At 54.4% G+C, this 20,483-nt stretch overlaps 1 protein-coding gene across 1 annotated transcript in view; it reads left to right on the plus strand.

The window, feature by feature from the left end:
* Positions 1–2,265: 2,265 nt before the first annotated feature.
* Positions 2,266–20,483, plus strand: part of KCNG2 (potassium voltage-gated channel modifier subfamily G member 2) — a gene marked incomplete at both ends in the record, with an annotated part of 78,667 nt that continues 60,449 nt past the window's right edge. Inside the window, 3 exons of the mRNA XM_082667138.1 lie at positions 2,266–2,375; positions 3,973–4,033; positions 8,023–8,910. Of these exons, the coding sequence (XP_082523264.1) occupies positions 2,266–2,375; positions 3,973–4,033; positions 8,023–8,910 (1,059 nt within the window). The remainder of the gene's footprint in view (positions 2,376–3,972; positions 4,034–8,022; positions 8,911–20,483) is intronic.

A 20,483-nucleotide genomic window follows, 5' to 3' on the forward strand; every position in this document is an offset into this window, starting at 1 on the left:
TCCTGGAAGTGTTGCCAGAACCTTCCCTCCCCTTGGAGCCGACAGGGCCTTGGCTCCGGTGCAGTCCTGCCGAGAGCAGACCGAGGGCCCAGACCAGAGAGACACGTGGGCCCCGAGACGCCGTCTGAAGCCTCAGCTCACGTCCTTTGCTAAGAGGAAGTGAGGTACGGGGCTCACGCCAGCCCACTTACCTATGTAACAACTGTTTCCAGTAAGGAGGCAAATGTGATTCTCCACCAGAATTAGTTTTCTTTCCTTCTCCCCTTTTTAATGTGAGGCAGTCAACACATGTGGTTTTTCTCTGTTGAACGTTTTTTTCTTCACTCGGCTGGTCTACGGTTGGAAAAAGCACTTTCCATCCTCAGTTTTCACCAAATTGTAAAAGAATCCGTTGTCAAAGCAGGGCTAGGCCTTCCCGGAGTAAACCTTGGGGAATCCTCAGATTTTCCATCTCCAGCCCGTTTCCTTCAGAGGGGTTTTCAGGACAGGATGACTGGGACCACTGGAAGATATTTCTTTTCATAAGGAAAAGCGGCATCTTTTCAACTTGCAGTTTTTACTTATAAGTGAGCTTAAACAGTTCTTCCAAATGTTTGTTGACATTTTTATTTTTTGTCACTTTCATTTTGGTCCCTTGGGAAGGAGCCGCTATTCCCAGGAAGCAAACAAACCGAATGAAAACATCCCCTGGACCCTGAGCGGACGGCCGCCCCTGCAGGGGAAGCAGCCCCGTGAGGCGCGAGGAGGTCGCGGTCTCCACGGGATGGGGCTGAGCTGTGCCCCGCCCCCCGTCCCCGCGCCCCGCCCCCACCTGCACAGAGGACCCGGCACAGAGAAGAGCCTCCTGCTGGAAGGGCTCTCTCGTCCCCGAAACCAAACGCGACCCGAGGTCGCCATCAAGCCGGTCACGGGACATAGGGTCGGGACCTGCTACTTCTAGAAATTCACACTAAAGATCTGTCTGCCTTGAGAGTAAGCAATGTGGCCCTTCTGGTGAACAGCTGCTTTACTACTTTTCAGTGGGAAACTGGGGGTGAAGAGCCGCCACCTCGACTCTCAGAGAAGCTGGGAGCAGGGGCCACCAGCACCGGGGCCACGGCCACGAGCCCGGTCCAGTCCGTTAACCAGTGCAGGAAAAGCTCTCCAGACGTCTGGGGCTGTTCCTCGGGCCACCACGTGGGCCCTCCTCCGCGCCTGGCGACATCCGCGCTTCACGGGGGGAGGACAGACCGAACTCTGCCCAGAGGCTGACCCCACCCTCGCCGCCCTAGAGCCACAGCCCTGGTAGCCCCCACCCGTGTCCCCGCTCCTTCGCCACGAGGCCCCGGGGGGCCCCCGAGCCGGAAGGGCAGATGCAGACTTTCCCCGGAGGCAGGGGAACTCCACCGCCCGCCCACCTGGCCCACCTCCGCTCCTTACGGGGTCCACCTGGGGCCGTCCTTCCGGAGGGCTCGTCCCATCTCAGCCGCTCCCGGACAGGAGGTCCACGGGGTGCTCACGTGCAGGGGCACGCCCTGCACCCCACACCGGGCCCAGCATCCCTGAATCCCGGAGGCTTCCTCCCCCAGGACTGGGAAGGGGCGCGGAGGGGCGGGGGACGGAGGGGAGCGGCTGCCATCAGGACAGAAGGAACCCCAGCATTTCCCACGTGAAGCTCCGTGTTCTTCCCTGAGCGCGTGCACCTAGCGCCTGCCACGGCACGGCGCACACGCACACACACGTGCACACACACACGCCTCACGGGTGCACGCACACGTGCACACACACGGGCTGGCTGCCCAGGGCCCTCATCTTGTCCGAGGGGGGCGTGACCAGACTCCCAGCCCCGCTAGGAAGCACGAAAATCCTAGATGACTGGCTGTTTCGTAACCAGGGCAGGAGCTCCGCCTCGCGCGTGTAACCAGCGTGGGCGTTCTGTTCTCTCGTGGCAGATGCGAGCAGGACAGCCACAGATGGAAGTGTTGTCAGAACCGTGGGGACTCCTTGTAATTAGGATCGGGCCTTGTTATTCCTCAGCAAAGAAACACCCCAAAGCCAGCGTGGGCGCACGGAGCAGGCAGCCCTGCCGAGGCCACCAAACGCCCCAGAGCCGCGGCGCTCAGACGATAGTTAAAGACCAGGCAGGCCGAGGCGCCCACCCGAGATGTCGTGAGGATGAATGTGTACGAGGGAACTGTTAGCACGGGTGCGAGGCTGAACATTTACCCAGGAAAAAGGCCAACAAACGGGCATTTCTGCCTGAAGTGCAACACGCTCTTACAAGCAATGGTCTTGCTGTGCGCTGGGGGAGATGGACCCGAGTTTTTACAAGGCAAGCGCAGGAAGAACGTGCGTGATGAACGGCAGCCCGTCGTCAGAAGGAGGGAGCGAGCGTCGTGAGTGGGGACCATGGACGGACGGGATCTGCGGCGAGGCCACCGGCAGGTCTGACCTCGGCGCCTGGACAGCCGGGCACCTGAATGGACTCGGGGAGCCCAGCTTAGGCCCTGATAGCAGCATGTACAGGCAGGCAGGAAGCTCTAACCACCACCCCAGCGAGAAGAGGTGGCTGACCGGCCAGGGCAGTGTGGGGGGCGGGGAGGCAGCCCTGCTCCGCGCTTGGGCCTGACAGGGATGGTCACCCTCCTTCTGAGGGACGGAGGAAAGTGCGGTCAAGGGCGGCTGGGATGTCACTGCTCGGCGTCTGTGTTATTTTTGTCGCACCCATTCTGCTAACCCTTTTCCGAGTGTCTCCTGCACCGCTTTTATTATCACTTGCAGGAAATCCTTCCGTGCGCCTCCTCTGATTCATTCATCACTATCCGAGGAGGGCGCCTACCTCCAGCGCAGGCCATCAAGGGCCTGCTGCTTGCTACTGCCTTGTCCAGAACCCAGAACGGCTCTGCGCTCTGTCTGGGCTTGTGCGTGGGTGCCGTGGGTGCGGGGCAGCTGTAGCTTCTCCCTGTGTCTCTCTGTCTCTTTCTCACCACTGTCCTGGCCTCTGTGATCTGAGACACCACCGTTCTGCAGAGCTTGCCGGTGGAGCGCAGTGGCTTCCCGTTTGTGGGGGAGACATTTAAAGCTCATTTATAGGCTGAGCCAGGACGGAAAAGCCCTGCGCGTCAACATTCAGGCTCTTCCCATCCGCCCACCGCACAGCTACCGCAGAGCAAGGTTTTTCTAGCTGGTTCCAGTGCATCTTGCAGGCTGCAGTGCCCAGCACTCCCGGCACCGATCGGGTGTGAAGGAGAATTTACTGAACTGGATGAGGGTGACTGGCCTGTCCCGTGACACTGGAGCCGCCGAGGGCTCTGACCTATTCACAAAGGCAAGAGAAGTATTTCTCTTCAAAGTGTCACTGAGGCCAATAACTCGGGAAAAAGCAAGTCCCAACCAGCCAGACCCTTATGCAGTATTCTATACAGGATTAAGCAATTCAAACAATTTAAAACGTTATTGCGTCAAATTTGAGGCCACTTTCGAGAAGCATGACACAAGTGAAACTGCATGTTAAATTCATAAGCACAAAACTGAGAGAGGCAGCAAGACCCTTGCATCCCACTGTAGGTTTAAATTAAATGATGAGCGGCTTCTGTAGAAACCCTGCTGCGCTTCTGGGATCACAAGCATCTCATAATAACAAAAGCCACGTTGAGAAGTGTTGCACGAGTCGCCCGCTGAGGCACAGATTCTGAAGTTCACAGATGAAAAGCAGCAGAGCCGGGCCCACGGGCCTGGACCACAAGTGTGCTGCTCGTTAGGACGAGAGGAGGACCCAGTCCCGGGAAGAGCCTCGCTCCTTAGGTGCGTGGGGTTAAGAGAATTCAAACGTGTGCGCCGCCCACCCCCCAACCACCGAGACAAGCTGATTGCTTGCACTTGGCAAGAATCCACTGCAGGCCCCTGTCCTCAGAGCCCACCCTAAAGTGATGCACACGTTTCAGAAGGACATCTCTCTCCTGAGTGAAACACCGTCCTGTTCTTGAACCACAGTCACGAGGAGAAGGCCCAGGGCCTCCTGGACGACACGCTGAGGCAAACGATCTACCTTTTAGTAGGTGGTGTCCCTGTGTGGAGCTCAAAGTAAGATGAGGAAATGGAAGAAGAGAAATGCAGGGCAGGGGAGTGGGGGTGGGCGATGAAAGGGATGAACAAAGGGGGAATTCTGGGGAAGCTCAAAGGCCCGGCCTCCCGTGACGGGGTGGGGGGGCGTGTGGTCCATCAAAGCGGGAGGATGGGGTGGACACAGGGTGGGACAGCCACCAGTGGCCTGGGGGTGGGGGCAGCACAGATCATGGGCATCTGCGGGAACTACAAAGTGACCAGAACACGTGAAATGCTGCAAACGCTCCCGAGAAAGAAAAGTCAGAGAACAGAAAGGCAGAAAGAGAAATGTTTTCAAGTAGCAGCTGAGCGAACCACTGACAGGGCGAGGGCTGGCTCCCCGCAGCACTCACGCCAGAAACGGACATGAACCAGAAGAGACGGCAAAAAAGAAAGCCCGGAACAGGCAGATAAACAAACAAAAGAATGCAAGTGTCTGAAAGGCCGACAGACTCTTGAACGGAGCTCTGAGCACCTTGCACGCAGAAGGGACAGGTGGACAGACAGACGGACAGAAAGTGGGTTCACGGCACCAGGGTCCGGGGTTCTTTACGCGGAGGTGAAAGTGCTCTGTCACTGACTGTGACGGTTGTACAGCTCTGCGCGCATCCTAAAACCCACTGAACCGCACACCTGAAGGGCACGAATTGTGCGGTACCTGAATTCTTCCTCAGTAAAGCTGTTACCAGAAAGAGAGGAGGGACTGTATCATCTTGTCTCAAAAAGGAGCCAATTCATGAAAATTTTAGTTAAGTACCCAGAATAAAAGTGCTTACTTGGAAAACGCTGGTAAAGACTGTAATTAGACGTGTACGTTCATAACAGTATTCACGCCCTTCTGCACTTATACACTCACAGGAAACACCTTCCAAACACGCACATGGGCGCCAGGTCCCATCTACGCTAAGGACAAAGAAGCGAAAATAGAAATGTCCCTGCACACGGGGATTACTATCTGCCGAGAGAGAGAGAAATAAGTGCATATGCAAACGTTCTATTTCTTCAAGAAAAGGATTTCACTCACAGCAAGGATTTTCCACTAGTAACATACCAGTCAGTATTTACTAATATGCTACTATAGTCAAGAAAGTGGGTTAAGATATATCTAGAAAGCTGTTTTGGCAGAAGTATTTTATAATTAGTGGAAAACTGGAGAAAACATAAATGTCAAACAACAGAGTCTCAGTGGCAGTTTGGTACCAGCCACAAGAAGGAATCCTGTGCAATCATTTAAAATGATGTTGGAGCCTGGAAAACACTGAAGATGTTCATTTGCTATTAAATCCAGTGAAAATCCAGGAGCTACTATGATGCTATTTTTGTATAGAAACAAACAAAAATATATTCTTACATTAAAAAAGTCCAAAATGTTTTGGTACCAAAATGGGTCCTAAACAGTAACAGTGGTCAAGTTTGAATGGTGGAGATGGGAAGTACAGGGATTTCTTATTTTCTCCTTTGTATTCTTCACAGAAGGTTTACTAATTTTCAACAATAAGCGCATATTACGTTCAAAAAACATTTTGTAAATGTTTGCTCCTTTCCTAAAACAGAAGCTACACGAAAAATGCAAATGCATCAAACAGCAATGAATTTAATATTATTCAGAAAGAGCAATGATGAGTCTACTGGGGCTGATGGTACCGTCTTTTGCAACCCTGTCCCTGGCTCCCGTCCTGTGGACCAGCAGTGAATTTATAAAATCCCTGCAGTGCTGGACCCCCAGGCACGTGGCTGCCAGAGGGTCCAACATCCGCAGCGTTCGCTCCTTACTGACGCTGCCTAACAGTGGCTTCAAAACGATCAGAAATACAGAGCAAAACCTTCAGAAGTCCAGAAACAAAGCAGTAAAAATAATAAAAGGGAATGAGACACACATAATGAAGGAAGTTAAGGGGCTTAGAGAGACGAGAAGAGTACTTAAAAAGGAAGTTTGAGAATGGTCTGTCCCTCTCCGACACGCTGAACTATTTGCTTGGTTTTAGGGAGAGGAGTTGGCCCACGTGGAAGGATGCCCACAGTGCCCATCGCATCTGCGGGTGCCAGGCGGCCCACGGGCGGAGTTGGACTGCATGTCCTCCCCAAGGGCCCCTGGGCCCGGAGTTCAAAGCTCCTCGGTTTGCAGACGTGCTCGGTCTCTTGTTTCAGCATTCCCACCACATTCTAGATTGTTACTGCTCTGTAAGTGCCTAAAATAATGATGATAACTGGTTTTGTTTGCTATGGCCCAGATGTGTCCTAGCGCTAACTCATTTAAGCATCAAAACAGTGAAGGAGGTTCTACTGTTATTTCCACTTTATAGACAAGGAAAGTGACCCACAGAGAGCTAAGTGATTTGGCCAAAGTTGCACTGAGGCTACTAAGTGATGGACAGGACTTGCACCCGCTGCCAGCAAGTTCACACTGCACTGTTTCTAAAACAAAGTGCTGACGGTTACTCCATCACGACCAAGTGAAATTAAGCAGAACATGCGTGTTATCCTTTCTTTTTCGTTTTTGTAAAATTGGTAGACTTAGCAGTTCAGATGCCTAATGAGTTCTGCTTCTATCTCAGAAAGGCATTCAATTAAGTCTCCCAAAGAAAACAGAAAATGTGCGTCGCTAGAACAGTCTAGATGGGGGTAGAGTGTCCCTGGCACCACGTTGAGTTACCGCTTTTCCACCAGCTCAAGCTGAGGACAGAGCTAATACACTGTATGATAGAATTAGGCTTCTGAAATACCTGACAGGCTCACCAAAGAGGTTAGTAAAAATGAACAAACACAATTTAATAGAAACAAATATACTGCACCTAGATTTTAAAGAACCAAATAGCTAAAAACCGCAGATCAGGAGAAACCAGGAACAACTGCACCAGTAGAGACTGGGGGAGATGGAGAGAGCTTTGCCGACTGAAAATGCAGGGTTGACTGAGAACGTGACGTGATGCCAGGAAAGGCTAGTGAGTGCTTCGGCCAGATGCACAGAGGTACGGTGTCTGGAGAGCGGAGGGGCATGGGCTCGTGCCACTCCACCCATCACAACCACGGCACAAGCTCTGAAGGGGCAGCCGCGGGGGAGCTGGGGCTGGAAATTTCCTCCCATGAAGGGGTAGGGGCTGGGGAGCATTTAGCCTGAGAATTCATACATACCCATCCGCACTCAGACCTATGTAACCCAGAGGCTGCGCACTCGCTGTGGGCCAGAGGTTTCCATAAGCCGCCTTGTTTACTCATTTATTGTTCAGTGTTTCCTAGAGTTGGAGGGCTTCTGTGTTAAAGGGATCCTCCACCTAGTTCTGCCTCAGCAGCTACAATAGCCATCCCCAGGGGCCAAATGCCCCACCACCCATAACAGGTTCTGCTCAGCCCAGGACAGACTCTGTCCGGAAAACACGGCACGGCCAGCGCCCAGAAGCCATCACCTCCTGGGGGAGAGGTGGCCTTTCAGGGACAGAGAGGTGGCCAGGCCTCTCCGGCTCTGATATTCAGTGAGTGTTTCTATGAAGAAAAAAGCCTTCTTTCCAAGGTTCCGGTGTCCAGGCTCAAGCTGGAGAGGAACACCTTCTTCGTGTAAATGCACGTGGTGAAACAGCCCCTCACAGAGGCCGTCAGGATTCAAGACACACCACACACGCATCTGGCAGTGCCAGCCCGCAAAGCGCAGGCTCTCCTGGTGACCGGCCGAGCGTCTCCAGACCCCTCAAGTGCCCTTCCTCCGGGCTCTCGCGACCGCGCTTACTGGAGAGCCCCTCGCCTGCCCCTTTTCCGCAAGGGCCGCTTCCGCGTGTGGTTATGGAGGGGGCGAGGGTCTCTGCGCCTCTGGAGCCGCCCCTGCGTCGGTGGGCCCGGGGCGCAGATCGGGGTCCGCGCCTCGTGCGCCCCCGAGAGTTCGCCCTGAGTGGACACGTCCCCGGGCTCCCGGACGGACCGCCGCGCCCAGGGGTCCGCTCGCCCTAGGGACCCGCGGCCGGGCGCGAGGGGGCGCCGCGCCACAGCAGCCGGGCGGATCGCCGGGGCCGGGCCGGGCCGGGGGCGGTGCGCGGGGCGGTGCCGGACTCCGCGGGCTGCGGGCTCCAGAGACGCCGCGCTCCTCCTGGAGGAGGCCGCCGGCCCGGCGAGCCGAGCGGCAGCCCGCGGAGTCGGGGGCCCCGAGGTGAAGCTGCGCGCGCGGTGGGGCCGGGGACCCACAGGGGAGGGTCCCGGGGCCGGAACGGGGCCGGGGGCGCAGGCTTCCACACTGGAGGGTGCCGATGCCAGAGCGGGGCGGAAGGGCGCGGGGCTTCTGCAGTGAGGGCTCCGGACCGGAGCGGGGACAGGAGACGCAGTAGGATCTACACCGGGGGGTCCCGAGGCCAGAGGGGAGACGGGGGGCGGACGCGGCGGGGAGAGAGACCTACGCTGGAGTCTCCCGGGGCCGTAGCGGGGACAGGGTGTCTACACCGTGAGATCCTGGGGCGGGGGCGGGAGGGGCGCGGGGGTCTACACCCGAGCGTCTGGGCGGGCCCAAGGCAACGGGGGCGCAAGCACCTGTCCCACAGCGGCGACAGTCCGGCGCGCGCGGTCTCTACTCGGTTGCGCAGGGGGCTGGGGCCAAGGAGATTGCGGGAGGGACAGTTAAGCGCCCCTCCCCCACCCCCCGGCCACCGGAGCGGCGGGCGGGGCTGGGCTGGGCGCCGCCCCCGGCCCCCCGTCAGGCTCCAAGTCCCGCGCTGGGCCGGCGCCCGGCCGCAGGCGCGCGCGGGCTCCGCCAGCTTCGTGCGCTTTCATGGAGGTCTGGGCGGCCTTGGCCGGAGCCTGGTTCCAGCTGCCGCCCCGTCTGTCTGTGTCGGATCTGCAGGAGCCCAGGTGAGGGGACGGAGGGGTGGGACAAAGCGGCGTCCGCGACCGGGAGCGGGGCGGTGACCTAAGCGGAGATCGGGGTGGGGGCACCAGAGTGGGATGACCAGGGATCTCCCAGGCACCCTCCCTGGCTGGCTGTGGGCGCACCCGGCTCCGCGAAGAGGGCGCGGGACGTGGGCGAGTCCCCGGCGCGCGGGTGCCCTTTCCTCGCCCCTTCCTGCCGCCCCTGCTGTGCAGAGGGGAACGTCGCCCCGTATACACAGCGGTGCGCGCTAGGGTAGCCTGACACACACACACACACACACACACACACACACACACACACACACACACACACACACACACACACACACACACACACACACACACACACACACAGACGCACGCACCCACGCACGGCCGCCCTCCCAGCCTTGCCTTCTCTGGCCCGGGCGCGGAGCCGGGGCGCGGACCTGAACCCAGGAGAGGGTCTGCGAATTCTGCCAACTAGGATCCCAAGCGCTCCCTGCGCCCTCCCCATCCGAGCCGAGCCCAGGGGGCTCCCACATTCGCCCTCTGAGCCCAGATTGGGCGCCGGGGCTGGGGGGCTCAGAGAGCAGCCCGGGGTCCGGATAGTGGCTCCAGAAATGAGGGGGGCGGGTGCTCAGGGGGTCCTGGGCTTCGGCAGGGATGACAAGGACGTCCAGAAGGGCGAGCTGGGGTCTCTCTGCGCCCCTAATGCTCCCCCAAGCTCCCGAGTCCCTGGGGACCCTGCCGTGTCCCTGCGCCCGCGCGGGTTTGCTCTCCAGGGGTTTCGGGTGACCGGTGGAGCCCCCTCCCAGCCCGCTGGTCCCAGCAGACTCAGTTTCTGATTTCCGACTCTCTGGGCAGGGCTCTGATCGTGGGCTGTGTCTCCTTTTGTCACGGTTTGTCACCTCATCCGAAACTCCAGCCCAGAGCTGGGTTGGCCCGGGTGGATTCTACTTGGCCTTTGGAATTCCCTGCCTGGGCCTCCCCTTCTCCTCCCTCTCGCTGGGCTGCAAAGATGCCAGTTTCCTGAGTCCTGTACTCAAGGCCAAGATTTGGAGCCAGTGGCAGTGACCCCGCTGGGAGGTGGCCTCGCGGAGGCGGCGGTGGCAGCTGGTTTGCCCCCTCATTCCCCGGAGCAGCTGCCGAGGGGGTCAGTTAGGAGGACCCCCAAGGTCTCCCTGTCCACCAGGGGTGGGAGCACAGAGACCCTCCGTCTCTGCGGCGATCTCCAGGGTGATCCCACAACCCAGGCAGTTTAAGCAGAAGAGGGCGCCGTCCTTCCCCCACCCCTAATCTCTAGATGGTGCGGTGTATACAGCAGGCCTCCCGAGGCTTCACCACATCTATGATGCCCCGTTAGTCAATGGATGGACTCATTCTGGCTTCCCTTAAACTGAACGCAGGGGGAGCGTGGTGGCTCATTTGGGGGCTGGAATCCCCTTGCTGTGGATCCCCGTTGCTTACCAGCCACACACACGCTAAGGATTACACAGTATTGCCAATGAAACGCTAGTATATCTGCACCTTCACTGGGGATAAGTTAGGAGAAAACTCCCAGACCCCTTCCAAGGCCAATGCCAAGTGTCTTGATCCTTTTCATCTTACAATTTGTGTATTTCCACTTTGCAAAAGTTTTTTTTTTTTTAATACCTTGAGATTCCCATAATTTAAGGAAACAATTGGATGTTTTTATAGGCATGAGAGAAAAGGAGGGACACGAGTTCTTGCCTGGCACTGAGGCCTGCGCACGCCAGATGCTCAGAAAATATGTGCTGGTTGATTCATTGTTTGAGTTTAATTAAGAGATTCTACCCAGGGTATGGCTGGGACCTGCACTATCATAATTACAGGTGTATGTGCGGTGATTAATAGGTCGTGTGGAACGCATGGGTTGGTAGGAAATGATAACATGTTGGATATTGCCCTGGCAAAAGCAGGTGGGCTCCGTGTCCCTGGAGGATTTGACAGCCAGGGGCACGGGCAGCCCCGCTCCTACCCCAGCTCTCCCCCCCGGGCACCAGGAGGGCAGGGCGGGCTCAGGGGCGTTTGGAGTGGGGAGCAGCCTCTCAGCTTCCGCGGCAGCGTGGATGCGAGGGGTGGGAGTGAAGGGGAGCAGATGAGGCGGTGCCGGATGTGAGGGCCCAGGGGGTCCGGGAAGAATGGCCACGTGCGTCTGAATATCTGAGCACCATGTCCTAATGGGCAATTTCCCGAGGAACAGGGACATTTTAGGACTGAGGCGCGGAGCCCGCACTGCCCGCGAGGTCACTCAGGGTCAGACTGAAGAGGGCGTCACCGGGTAGCTCCAGGCCGAGGTGGAGGAGGGTGCCGGGTGAGAGCCGCTCACACCCCAGCACCCTGGCAACCCCTCCCTCGCTGCCCCACGACGGCCTGGAACCTGCAGCATCACCCTCGTTGCTGGTCAGGGCTCAGGCTCTGGCCCCAGCCGGCCTTTCAGTGGGTGATTAGCCTGCACGTCACAGCTGAAAGGGGGTCCGCTTGGGCGTTGAAGAAACAGCCGTGTCATACATACAATGGAATGTTACTCAGCCATAAAAAAGAAACGAAATTGAGTTATTTGTAGTGAGATGGATGGACCTAGAGTCTGTCATACAGAGTGAAGTAAGTCAGAAAGAGAAAAACAAATACCATATGCTAACACATATATATGGAATCTAAAAAGAAAAAAAAAGGCATGAAGAACCTAGGGGTAAGATGTGAATAAAGACGCAGACCTACTAGAGAATGGACTTGAGGATACGGGGAGGGGGAAGGGTGAGCTGTGACAAAGTGAGAGAGTGGCATGGACATATAAACACTACCAAACGTAAAATAGATAGCTAGTGGGAAGCAGCCGCATAGCACAGGGAGATCAGCTCGGTGCTGTGTGACCACCTAGAGCGGTGGGATAGGGAGGGTGAGAGGGAGACGCCAGAGGGAGGAGATATGGGGACATATGTATACGTATAGCTGATTCACTTTGTTATACAGCAGAAACTAACACACCATTGTAAAGAAATTATACTCCAATAAAGATGTTAAAAAAAAAGAAAGAAAGAAACAGCCGTGTCTCTGTCACCTCCCAGTGGCTCTCCTGAGAGCTTCAGCGCTTCTCAGCCGAAGCAGACGAGACAGAGGCCTGCTCCCCACTCGGCGTCGCACCTGTGGGCACCTGCCAGGTACAGACGTTTCCTCGGTGCCCCGTGCCATGAACGCACCCAAGCAGGCACGGGTGCGCGTCGCTGTGAGGCCGGACACACGCGTACTGGGCCTTCTCGATCGTAGCCGCAGGGCAAACCTTTCAGCTGCTGCTGCTTTGTCTTTCCTGATCCCTCCCGTGTCAGACCAGAAGGCTGCACTGAACCATGCCAGCTCTCTGACTTTCGGGGGAAAACTCGTTTCTGTGAAACAGAGCCGGGCATACATTCACGCAGAATGAAACTCCCAACACTTTAATTTGATTGTCTGTTTAGAAAGAAGACAAACTGAAATGTCACGTATAAATAGTACAGGAGACATTACGTTGTTTTTTAAATTAATGAAGCTAAGAAGCGAGAGCAGACCGCACACCGAGGGGCAGACGGCGCCCTGGGCCCCCGACGCCTCGCCGCTCCCGAGGGGCTCCGGCTGGGCCACGGCACTCTGCCCCCGCCTCACCCACCCGACACCTGCTCTGTCCGCCCCCCTCGGCCTCCCGCCTCCCTAGACAAGCCTCCTGGGGAGGGAGCAGATAAGCTCCAGTGGTGGCAGAGCCAGAGCCCTGGGCTGCAGTTCCCAGAATTTAATGACCTTCCTGGATATTTTTAACCTTCTCAGATATTTAAACGATGGAGTTTAAACCTCAGATTAGACTTGGGAAGTGTTGGGCACATGAAAAGCGAGGCTAGGATTATGGGGCCCAGCAGAGCCTCAGAAACCCTCAGGCTGATATGAATGTTGGGTTTTTACTAAATTCTAGCTTGAAGACGCAGATTTATTTTTGTAAAGGATTAGCTTTTTCCGGTGGGAAAGGCTGTGATCTCCGTGTTCCTGACTCAGCCCTCACCGGCCTGCAGCCACCCGGCCCCAACAGGACGCAGGGAGGGTGTGTGTGGACGGAGGGTCTGCCCCCCGCTGGTGAGGCTTCCTGGAGCCTGTGCACTCCCAGCCGGGGGTCTCCACATGCACCCTCACCCCTCCCATCCCCAGAGGGGGCCTGCCTCCGTCCCGGGTTCTGTCCGGGGGTTGGCATGGGGCCTGGGCTTCGGAGCCTCAGCCGGAGTCCAGGTGATTCCCATCACTGGGGCAGTGGGAAGCTGGTGTGTGGGTTCTGACTGGCGTCTTTGTAGCAGAGTGAAACGGAAAGACCGGCATGTCACCTATTATGAGTGCAGTTCTCTGTGTTCTGGGTCACAACGTTAAACGGGTTCAAAATAACGGAAAGGCCCTGCCCAGAACGTATGTCTAAAAGCCGGATCTCCCCGCTGAGTTCAGCGTAGCCGGGCAGCCGAACGGCCAGGCTCACAGCAGAGCACAGGGATGCCCACTGGGGTGGGGCCGGCCCGGGGGGCGGGGGGCGCGCCGGCCGGGGGGCGGGGCGCTGGCTTAGGCCCCGCCCCTTGCTAAGCAGGCACCTGCCGGACTCCCTGGTCCCGGAGTCCCACCCGCACAAGGGTGCCGCCGCCGGCCCCTGGGGCAGAGTCCCCGTGCGCTGTCTGAGGCCCCGACCTCCAGGCCAAGCTGATTTCAGATCGTCTCCCTGAACAAACAGCGGCCCAACCGGGTCTGGTAACAGCCAGGAAGAGGGTTCCCTTCCTTTCCGGGGGTCGAGGAGGCGTGTAGATTAACATGGGAAAAAGTGCATGACAAGTGTTAAATCCGTATGTTTTATGTAACATCATAGCAATTAATGCAATGGAGTGTAACGCTTCAGTGAAATAAAACGCATTAAAAATTAATGCCCGTTATGTAGATTAGCTACTTAGTCTTGGGAAGGGAACGGTCTTGCTTCTCAGCCTCTGATGTTTGATTGTGGTGCTGTACTGTTGTGAGGCCCCTTTCTGGAGAATTTAGCTAGTTCACAGTTACTTCAAGAGAATGACCGCTTCTGACTGTGAACAAATTTCCTTGATTTTTTTTTTCCACCAAAAGAAAAAACAAAGACATATTTTAGATGAAGAAAGATAGGAAATATGTATCGTTGGCTTCTTGAATACTCACCAAATTGGAAGTAGAAAAATTCTAGAGTCTCAAGAAAACTCAGAGGTGTGCGGGGCAACGAGCACGACGAACAAGGTGGCTTTTCATCTCCTGGAATCCTGACGTGTTGTTTTAACAAGAAACCTACAACTGGGGGGCGGAGGCTTCGCAAGTAAGAGGCTTCCGAGGGGCTGTCACTCCCGGCAAACACCTGCCAGCCGGCTGGGGGCCGCGACGCATCTGAGCCCACGCCTGGCCCCCGGGGAGGGGGGTGCCCGGTGCGTTCACCGGAGCAGAGCTGCAGGCGGACAGGCCGTTGGGAGGGAGAGGGGCCCGCTCTGCTCAGCGGCGTCATGGGTGGGTCACGTCTGGGCTGACGCCCTTTTATGTGAAGAGATTATTTCACACCGAAGGGAACGCGACCATAAAGAAGCCCGTTCCAAGCCCGAGGAGCAAGTGGAAAGGTGGCTCCTCGTGTTTCCAGATACGACAAATGCGACTAAAAATACCTGCTATTTCACCATGAAAGAAGTACATTTTTATCATAGAGGAACTGGAAACATAGATTAAAGAGAAGCATAAGTTTAAGAAGAAGCTTGTGTAATTCCACTCCTAGAGGAACGGCTACTGATTGTTAGGATATGTCCAAGCTTGTGTAATTCCACTCCTAGAGGAACGGCTACTGATTCGTTAGGATATGTCCTTCTTTCAGGGTTTATATACAGAATTACCACCCACAGTCCCACGTACACACACTCTCACACAAGCATTTGGGATCATTTTATGTCTTCATGTTTTCACTTGTTAAATTGAATATTTTTGGGTGGATTTGTCAAAATGTGTTTGTGTTTCCTTCTATTGTTGGCCATGTGGGTTGTTTCTCATTTCTCAATATTCTATAATAGACATCTTTATCTTCAGAAGGCGTTTCATTTGGTCACAGCTCTCAGGCTTTTCATACATGACGCCAGATGGTTTCTCGGGAAAGTTGTGCTGGAGTTCCCTGCACATCACCTTGACTCTCATCACATTTCGAATCTTAATCTCTGCGTTTCCAATGCCAAGGTCTTTCTGTCGGAAGGTACCACGGGGTCGTTACAAAACACTCGCGCAGGAGAAAGTGTGAATCGGGACGTGTGTTGCCACCGAGCTGGCCGGCTCCTGGGCTGTTTGTCACGCATGTCCCTGCATGTCCCGCACCGGGAGACGCCTGGTTTCCTGCGTGTGTTTTCAGGGGTCATTGCTGCCTCGGTTGTCCCGTCTGTCTCCCAGGAAGGCTGTGCTTCTTCCCCCGCTGCCTTTTCCTCCTGTCCTCTGTTTCTCTGTGGCGGCCTCGCTTCTCCCGTTTTTGGCGTGTGCTTCCTCCCGGACCACCGTTTGCCCACGCTGTTTGCATTTACCTCCAGCCCTGCAGTGGGCCACCGGCTGTGCGAGCACCAGCACTTGGGCGCCCACCCTCTGGCCTTGGCCACATGGCTGTGTCTGTGCTGCAGGGCCCAGCAGACGTCTCTGAGTGTTCACAGTGAGCTGGGTTCTGTGCTGAGCATCTGGAGTCCAGTTGTGGAGGAGATGTGTACAGATACAGGAGGATGGACGCAGCTACACACACATGCACATCCATACACGCGTGTACACACCCACATATACACCTACACGCAGGCACATCGACACACACGTATACATGTATGCACACATACATACCCACCCACGTGTACACACCCACACATACACACATTCACACACACACGCATGCACAAGCCTGGCGGGCAGGGGAGACCCTTAGAGAAATCTCCAGGCAACACCCCGTGAGCCACGCGGCCTGGAGACCTGGAGTGGCGCCCGGGGGTTGGGGGCTCTGAGCTGGGTGGCCCGTGTGCGCCTGTGTGGCTCACAGACCTCTTCTTGGTGTCGGTACGTGGGGGGAATGTAGGCGACTTTGAGACGTGTCCCCACTGAGCGGCATGCGGCCGTTTTCAGGCCACACGCCTGCCCTGGGGCTGCCCCCCGTCCCCCTCCACTCTGCACCCCCAGTGCAGGGAGGCTGCCCAGCGAGGCCCTTTGTCCGCACTCGGTACTCAGTCGGCCTCTCACTGCACCTGCCCTGCAGCCCGTGCGGCCCTGGGCCAGGTGCGGCCTGCCCTCCCACCCCCGCGGCCCTGGGGAACAGGAATCATTCTGTCCGCACACACAACGCGCCGCCCAGCTCGGGCTGGAGAAGAAGGGCCCCAGAATCGTCAGTTGGCGCCATTCACGGCTGCGGGGAGGAGGCCTTGGCACGCGGCTCCCCCACCCCCGGCCTGTGAAGGGGCGTCCCGCTGCCCCTTTGGTGGTGAGACCAGAGTAAGGGCTTACAAGCCCCGTTTCAGGCAGGTGAAGGCGATGTTAATGGAGGACAAACAGGACAGTGTGGGCATCTGTTTGCAAAACTGTCGTTGGCTCGGGGCCAGAATGAGAAGTTACTGACCTGAGCTCTGCAGCATTTCCTTCTTCACCCTCCCCACGGGTCTAGGCTCCGCGTAGAGTCTCAAGGCTGAACTCCCTCACCTTTATCATGTTTAAATATTAGAATTAGCCCCAAACCTGGGCCACTTGAGACTCCCAGGTGTTGAGCTGGAAGGAACTCGGGGAGACTCACCCCAAGGACAAGGAAACTGACCTGCCCGCCATCAGTCACGGCCCTGGGCTCAGACCTCGAGTTTGGGTCGGCGCCTGGGGTCTGCAGGCGGCGGGCGGCCGTTCTCTGCTCCCCCAACAGCGGGGCCTCTGGGGGTGTGTTTTGAGAGGTCTGTGCCCCCCGGGGCTTGTCTGTCCTCACTGTCCATGTGACTCCTGCGTCTCGGGGCTCCGTCTGCCTGGGGATGTCATCACCCAGATGTCCTCTCGCTGGGGGGACAAGCCCTGCCGCCAGAGGTCCTTGGCGGGTCGTTTCCTCCATTGGATGATAAGAAACATCTGAGTGATGAGCTCAAGGCCACACAGCTCCCGACTGAGGGGCCAAGGCTCACATTTGCTGACTCACAATCCTTTCTAGCCTCCGTGGTTGTGAGGCCCCAGATCCGGGCTGGAGTCTGCGCTTGAGAGCCTGGTGTGCGGCCCCAGCCCCACGCAGACACCCCGGCACACGGGCACCTGACGGGGCATCCCTGCCATCCCTCCCTCACAGCAGGGCGGGCACTCGGACCCACTGATGACACCTCCAGATGGTACCTCTAGGCGTCCCAGCCTAGAGCAGAAGCCTTCACTTCTCCCAGGCACTGTTAACAGGAGTCTCGCCGAATGCCCGCCGACTTGGGGCCCAGCCTCCCTGCCTCCGTGACTCACTGCTGTGGTTTCCAACCCCTCCTCCTGCATCATGGGCGCCCAGCCTCCAGGGGTTGTGAGGTCGCTGAGCTGGTGGTCAGTGTCCATGTCACTCAGGCACCTGTGGCCGGGTTCAGTCTGGTCCCACACTGCTCACACGACTGCTGTCCCTGTGTGTGGCGTGGAAACAACCCCCATGGCCTTGCAGGGAGGAGAGCAGGCAGGAAGCACTGTCGGCACCCAGTGTGGGGCTTCTTAGGCAAAAGGCCTTTCTGTCTTAGGGCAGAAGCTAGTATTTCAAAAAGAGGAGGAACTTGGAAATAGTCTAAAAGAAAAAAATCAAAGTAAAGAGGGACAAAAAGAGAAACTTAGAAAGGAAGCGTTGGGAAAGAGACAGGAGAGGCTGGAGAAAGACGCCCGTGTCGGGAATGTGACAGTCGTGACGGGGCACAGGCTCTCCTGGGACATGGGGTGGGGCTCCATGGCACTGAGGGAGGCTCACCCTAGCACTCCAGAGAGCAGGGCAGGCTGACCAGGATGCTGGGGCCGTGGCTCAACCAGTAAGAGGAGACCGACTTCGACGTCATCCAATACCAGATACTGAGTAGAGGCAGTACATACGGAAAGCAAACATTTTAAAACAAACTAGAAAAATCTAGAAGTTACTATTTAAAGTCTCTGGAGGGACAGGACCTTCCAACCTCAGAAGTGGTGGGTGATATCCATCAGCAATGACTGTTATAAAAACAAACCAGAACTTCAACAACACTCAAAAGCTGGTTGTGTTTCTATACACTAGCATTGAACAATCTGAAAAGGAAATTAAGAAAACAACTCCATTTATAACAGCATCAAAAAGAATAAAATACTTAGGAATACATTTAACCAAGGAAGTACTTGTACGCTGAAAAATACAAAGAAATTAAAGACCTGAATAAATGGAGAGACGTCTTGTGTTCATGGATTGGAAGGCTTAACATTGTCAAAGTGTCAGTACTCCCCAAACTGCCCTGCAGATTCAGTATGCTCCCTGTCAAAATCCCTACTTCCTGTTTGCAGAAATGGCTGGTCCTAAAATTCATATGGAATTGCAAAGGACCCAGGTAAGTAAAAAAAATCTTGAAAAAGAAGAACAAGGTTGGAGGACTCACACTTACTACTTATTGAAACTTACTTCAAAACAACAGTAATCAAAATGGTGTGGTCTTGGCATAAGAAGAGATGTATAGATTAATGGAATAGAGTGGGGAGTCTGGAAATGAACCCCATAATCTGTGGAGGTTGATTTTCAACAGAGGAGCCAAGACCATTTAGTGGGGAAAGAATAGTTTCTTCAACAAATGGAGCTGGAACAATAGGATTCAACATGCAAAAGAACGTCCAAAAGTATCTCTGATACAAAAAAAAAAAAAAATCGCTCATCATACCAAGAACCAGAAATATCAAAACCTGACTGAAAAAAGACCATCAATAAATACAGAGATGAATCAGATGTTGGAATTATCTGACTAGTCTTCTATAGCAGCCTTCAGAAAAATGCTTCACCAAGCAATTATGGGTTTTCCTGAAACAAACAAACAAAAAAACCCCAGAAAATTTCAGCAAAGAAATGCAAGTTATAAAAAAAATACAAAGAAATTATAGAAGTGAAAAATACAATAATTGAATTTAAAAACTTGCTGCATGGGGTCAAAAGTAGAGAGGACATAACAGAGGATAAAATCAGTGAACCTGAGACTAATCAAAACTGACCAGTCTCAACAACAGAGAGAAAAAAAAGACTGAAAATAAAAATGAACAGAGTCATAGGGACCTGTGGGAAAATAACAAAAATATCAACATTTTTATCATCAGGCCTCAGAAGGAGAGAAGAAAGGGAATGGGACTGAAAAAGTGTTTGAATAAAGAATGCCTGAAAACCTCTCAAACTTGACAAAAAATACAAGCCTACAGACTCAAGGAGCAGAGCAGAAAAATGACAGAAAAATCTCTAAATTCTTGGGAATTAATAACACACATAAACAATTCATATGTCAAAGAGGAAGTCTCAAATTTTAAAAAATATAGCACTGAAAGGAAATGAAGACACAACAAATCAAAACATGTGGAATGCAGCCAAAGCAGTGCTGAGGAAAATTGATAGCACTAAAATGCTTATATTAGAAAAGAGGAAAGATCTCTATATATGATACTGTATCAATAATATAACTTTTAAAATTGTGTTAATTCTTTAAGAACTCCTAAAGAAAAGAAATCTCCAGGTCCTGGGGGTTTCACTGGAAAATTCTACCAAACATTCAAAAAAGAATTACTCCTACCAGGGCTTCCCTGCTGGCGCAGTGGTTGCGAGTCCGCCTGCCGATGCTGGGGACACGGGTTCGTGCCCCGGTCCGGGAAGATCCCGCATGTCGCGGAGCGGCTGGGCCCGTGAGCCATGGCTGCTGAGCCTGTGCGTCCGGAGCCTGTGCTCCACAACGGGAGAGGCCACAAGAGTGAGAGGCCCGCGTACCACAAAAAAAAAAAAAAAGAATTAATCCTACCAAACATTTAACAAAAAGGAGGGAAAACTTTCTAAATCTCTTTGAGGTTAGCATTACCTGGAGACCACATTAGACAAAGACAACACACAAAAAAGAGAACTACAGATCAATATCATTCATGAACTAGGACACAAAATCCTAAACAAAATATTGGCACTTTGAATCTAGTGATGCATAAAATTACTGGACCAAGTGAGATTTAATCCAGGTATGCAAGTGTGGTTCAACATTCAAAAATCAGTCAGTATAATTCACCTTATCAACAGAACAGATATATAATCACATCAACTGATGCAGAAAAAGCATTTGATAAAATACAACACCCACTAATAATGAAAACTCTCAGAAAAGTAGAAATAGATCCTCAACTTGATAAACAGCACCTGAAAAAAACATACAGCTAACATCATACTTAATGGTGAATGGCTGAATGTTTTCCCCCTCAGATCAGGAACAAGGCAAAGGCGTCTCCTCTCAACCTAGTACTGAAAGTTAAATAAAGCAAGAAAAGGAAATAAAAGGCACACAGTTCAGAAAGGAAGAAATATAACT

Source organism: Grampus griseus, assembly GCF_964374135.1.
Source record: "Grampus griseus genome assembly, chromosome: 12".
Lineage (NCBI taxonomy): Eukaryota > Metazoa > Chordata > Mammalia > Artiodactyla > Delphinidae > Grampus > Grampus griseus.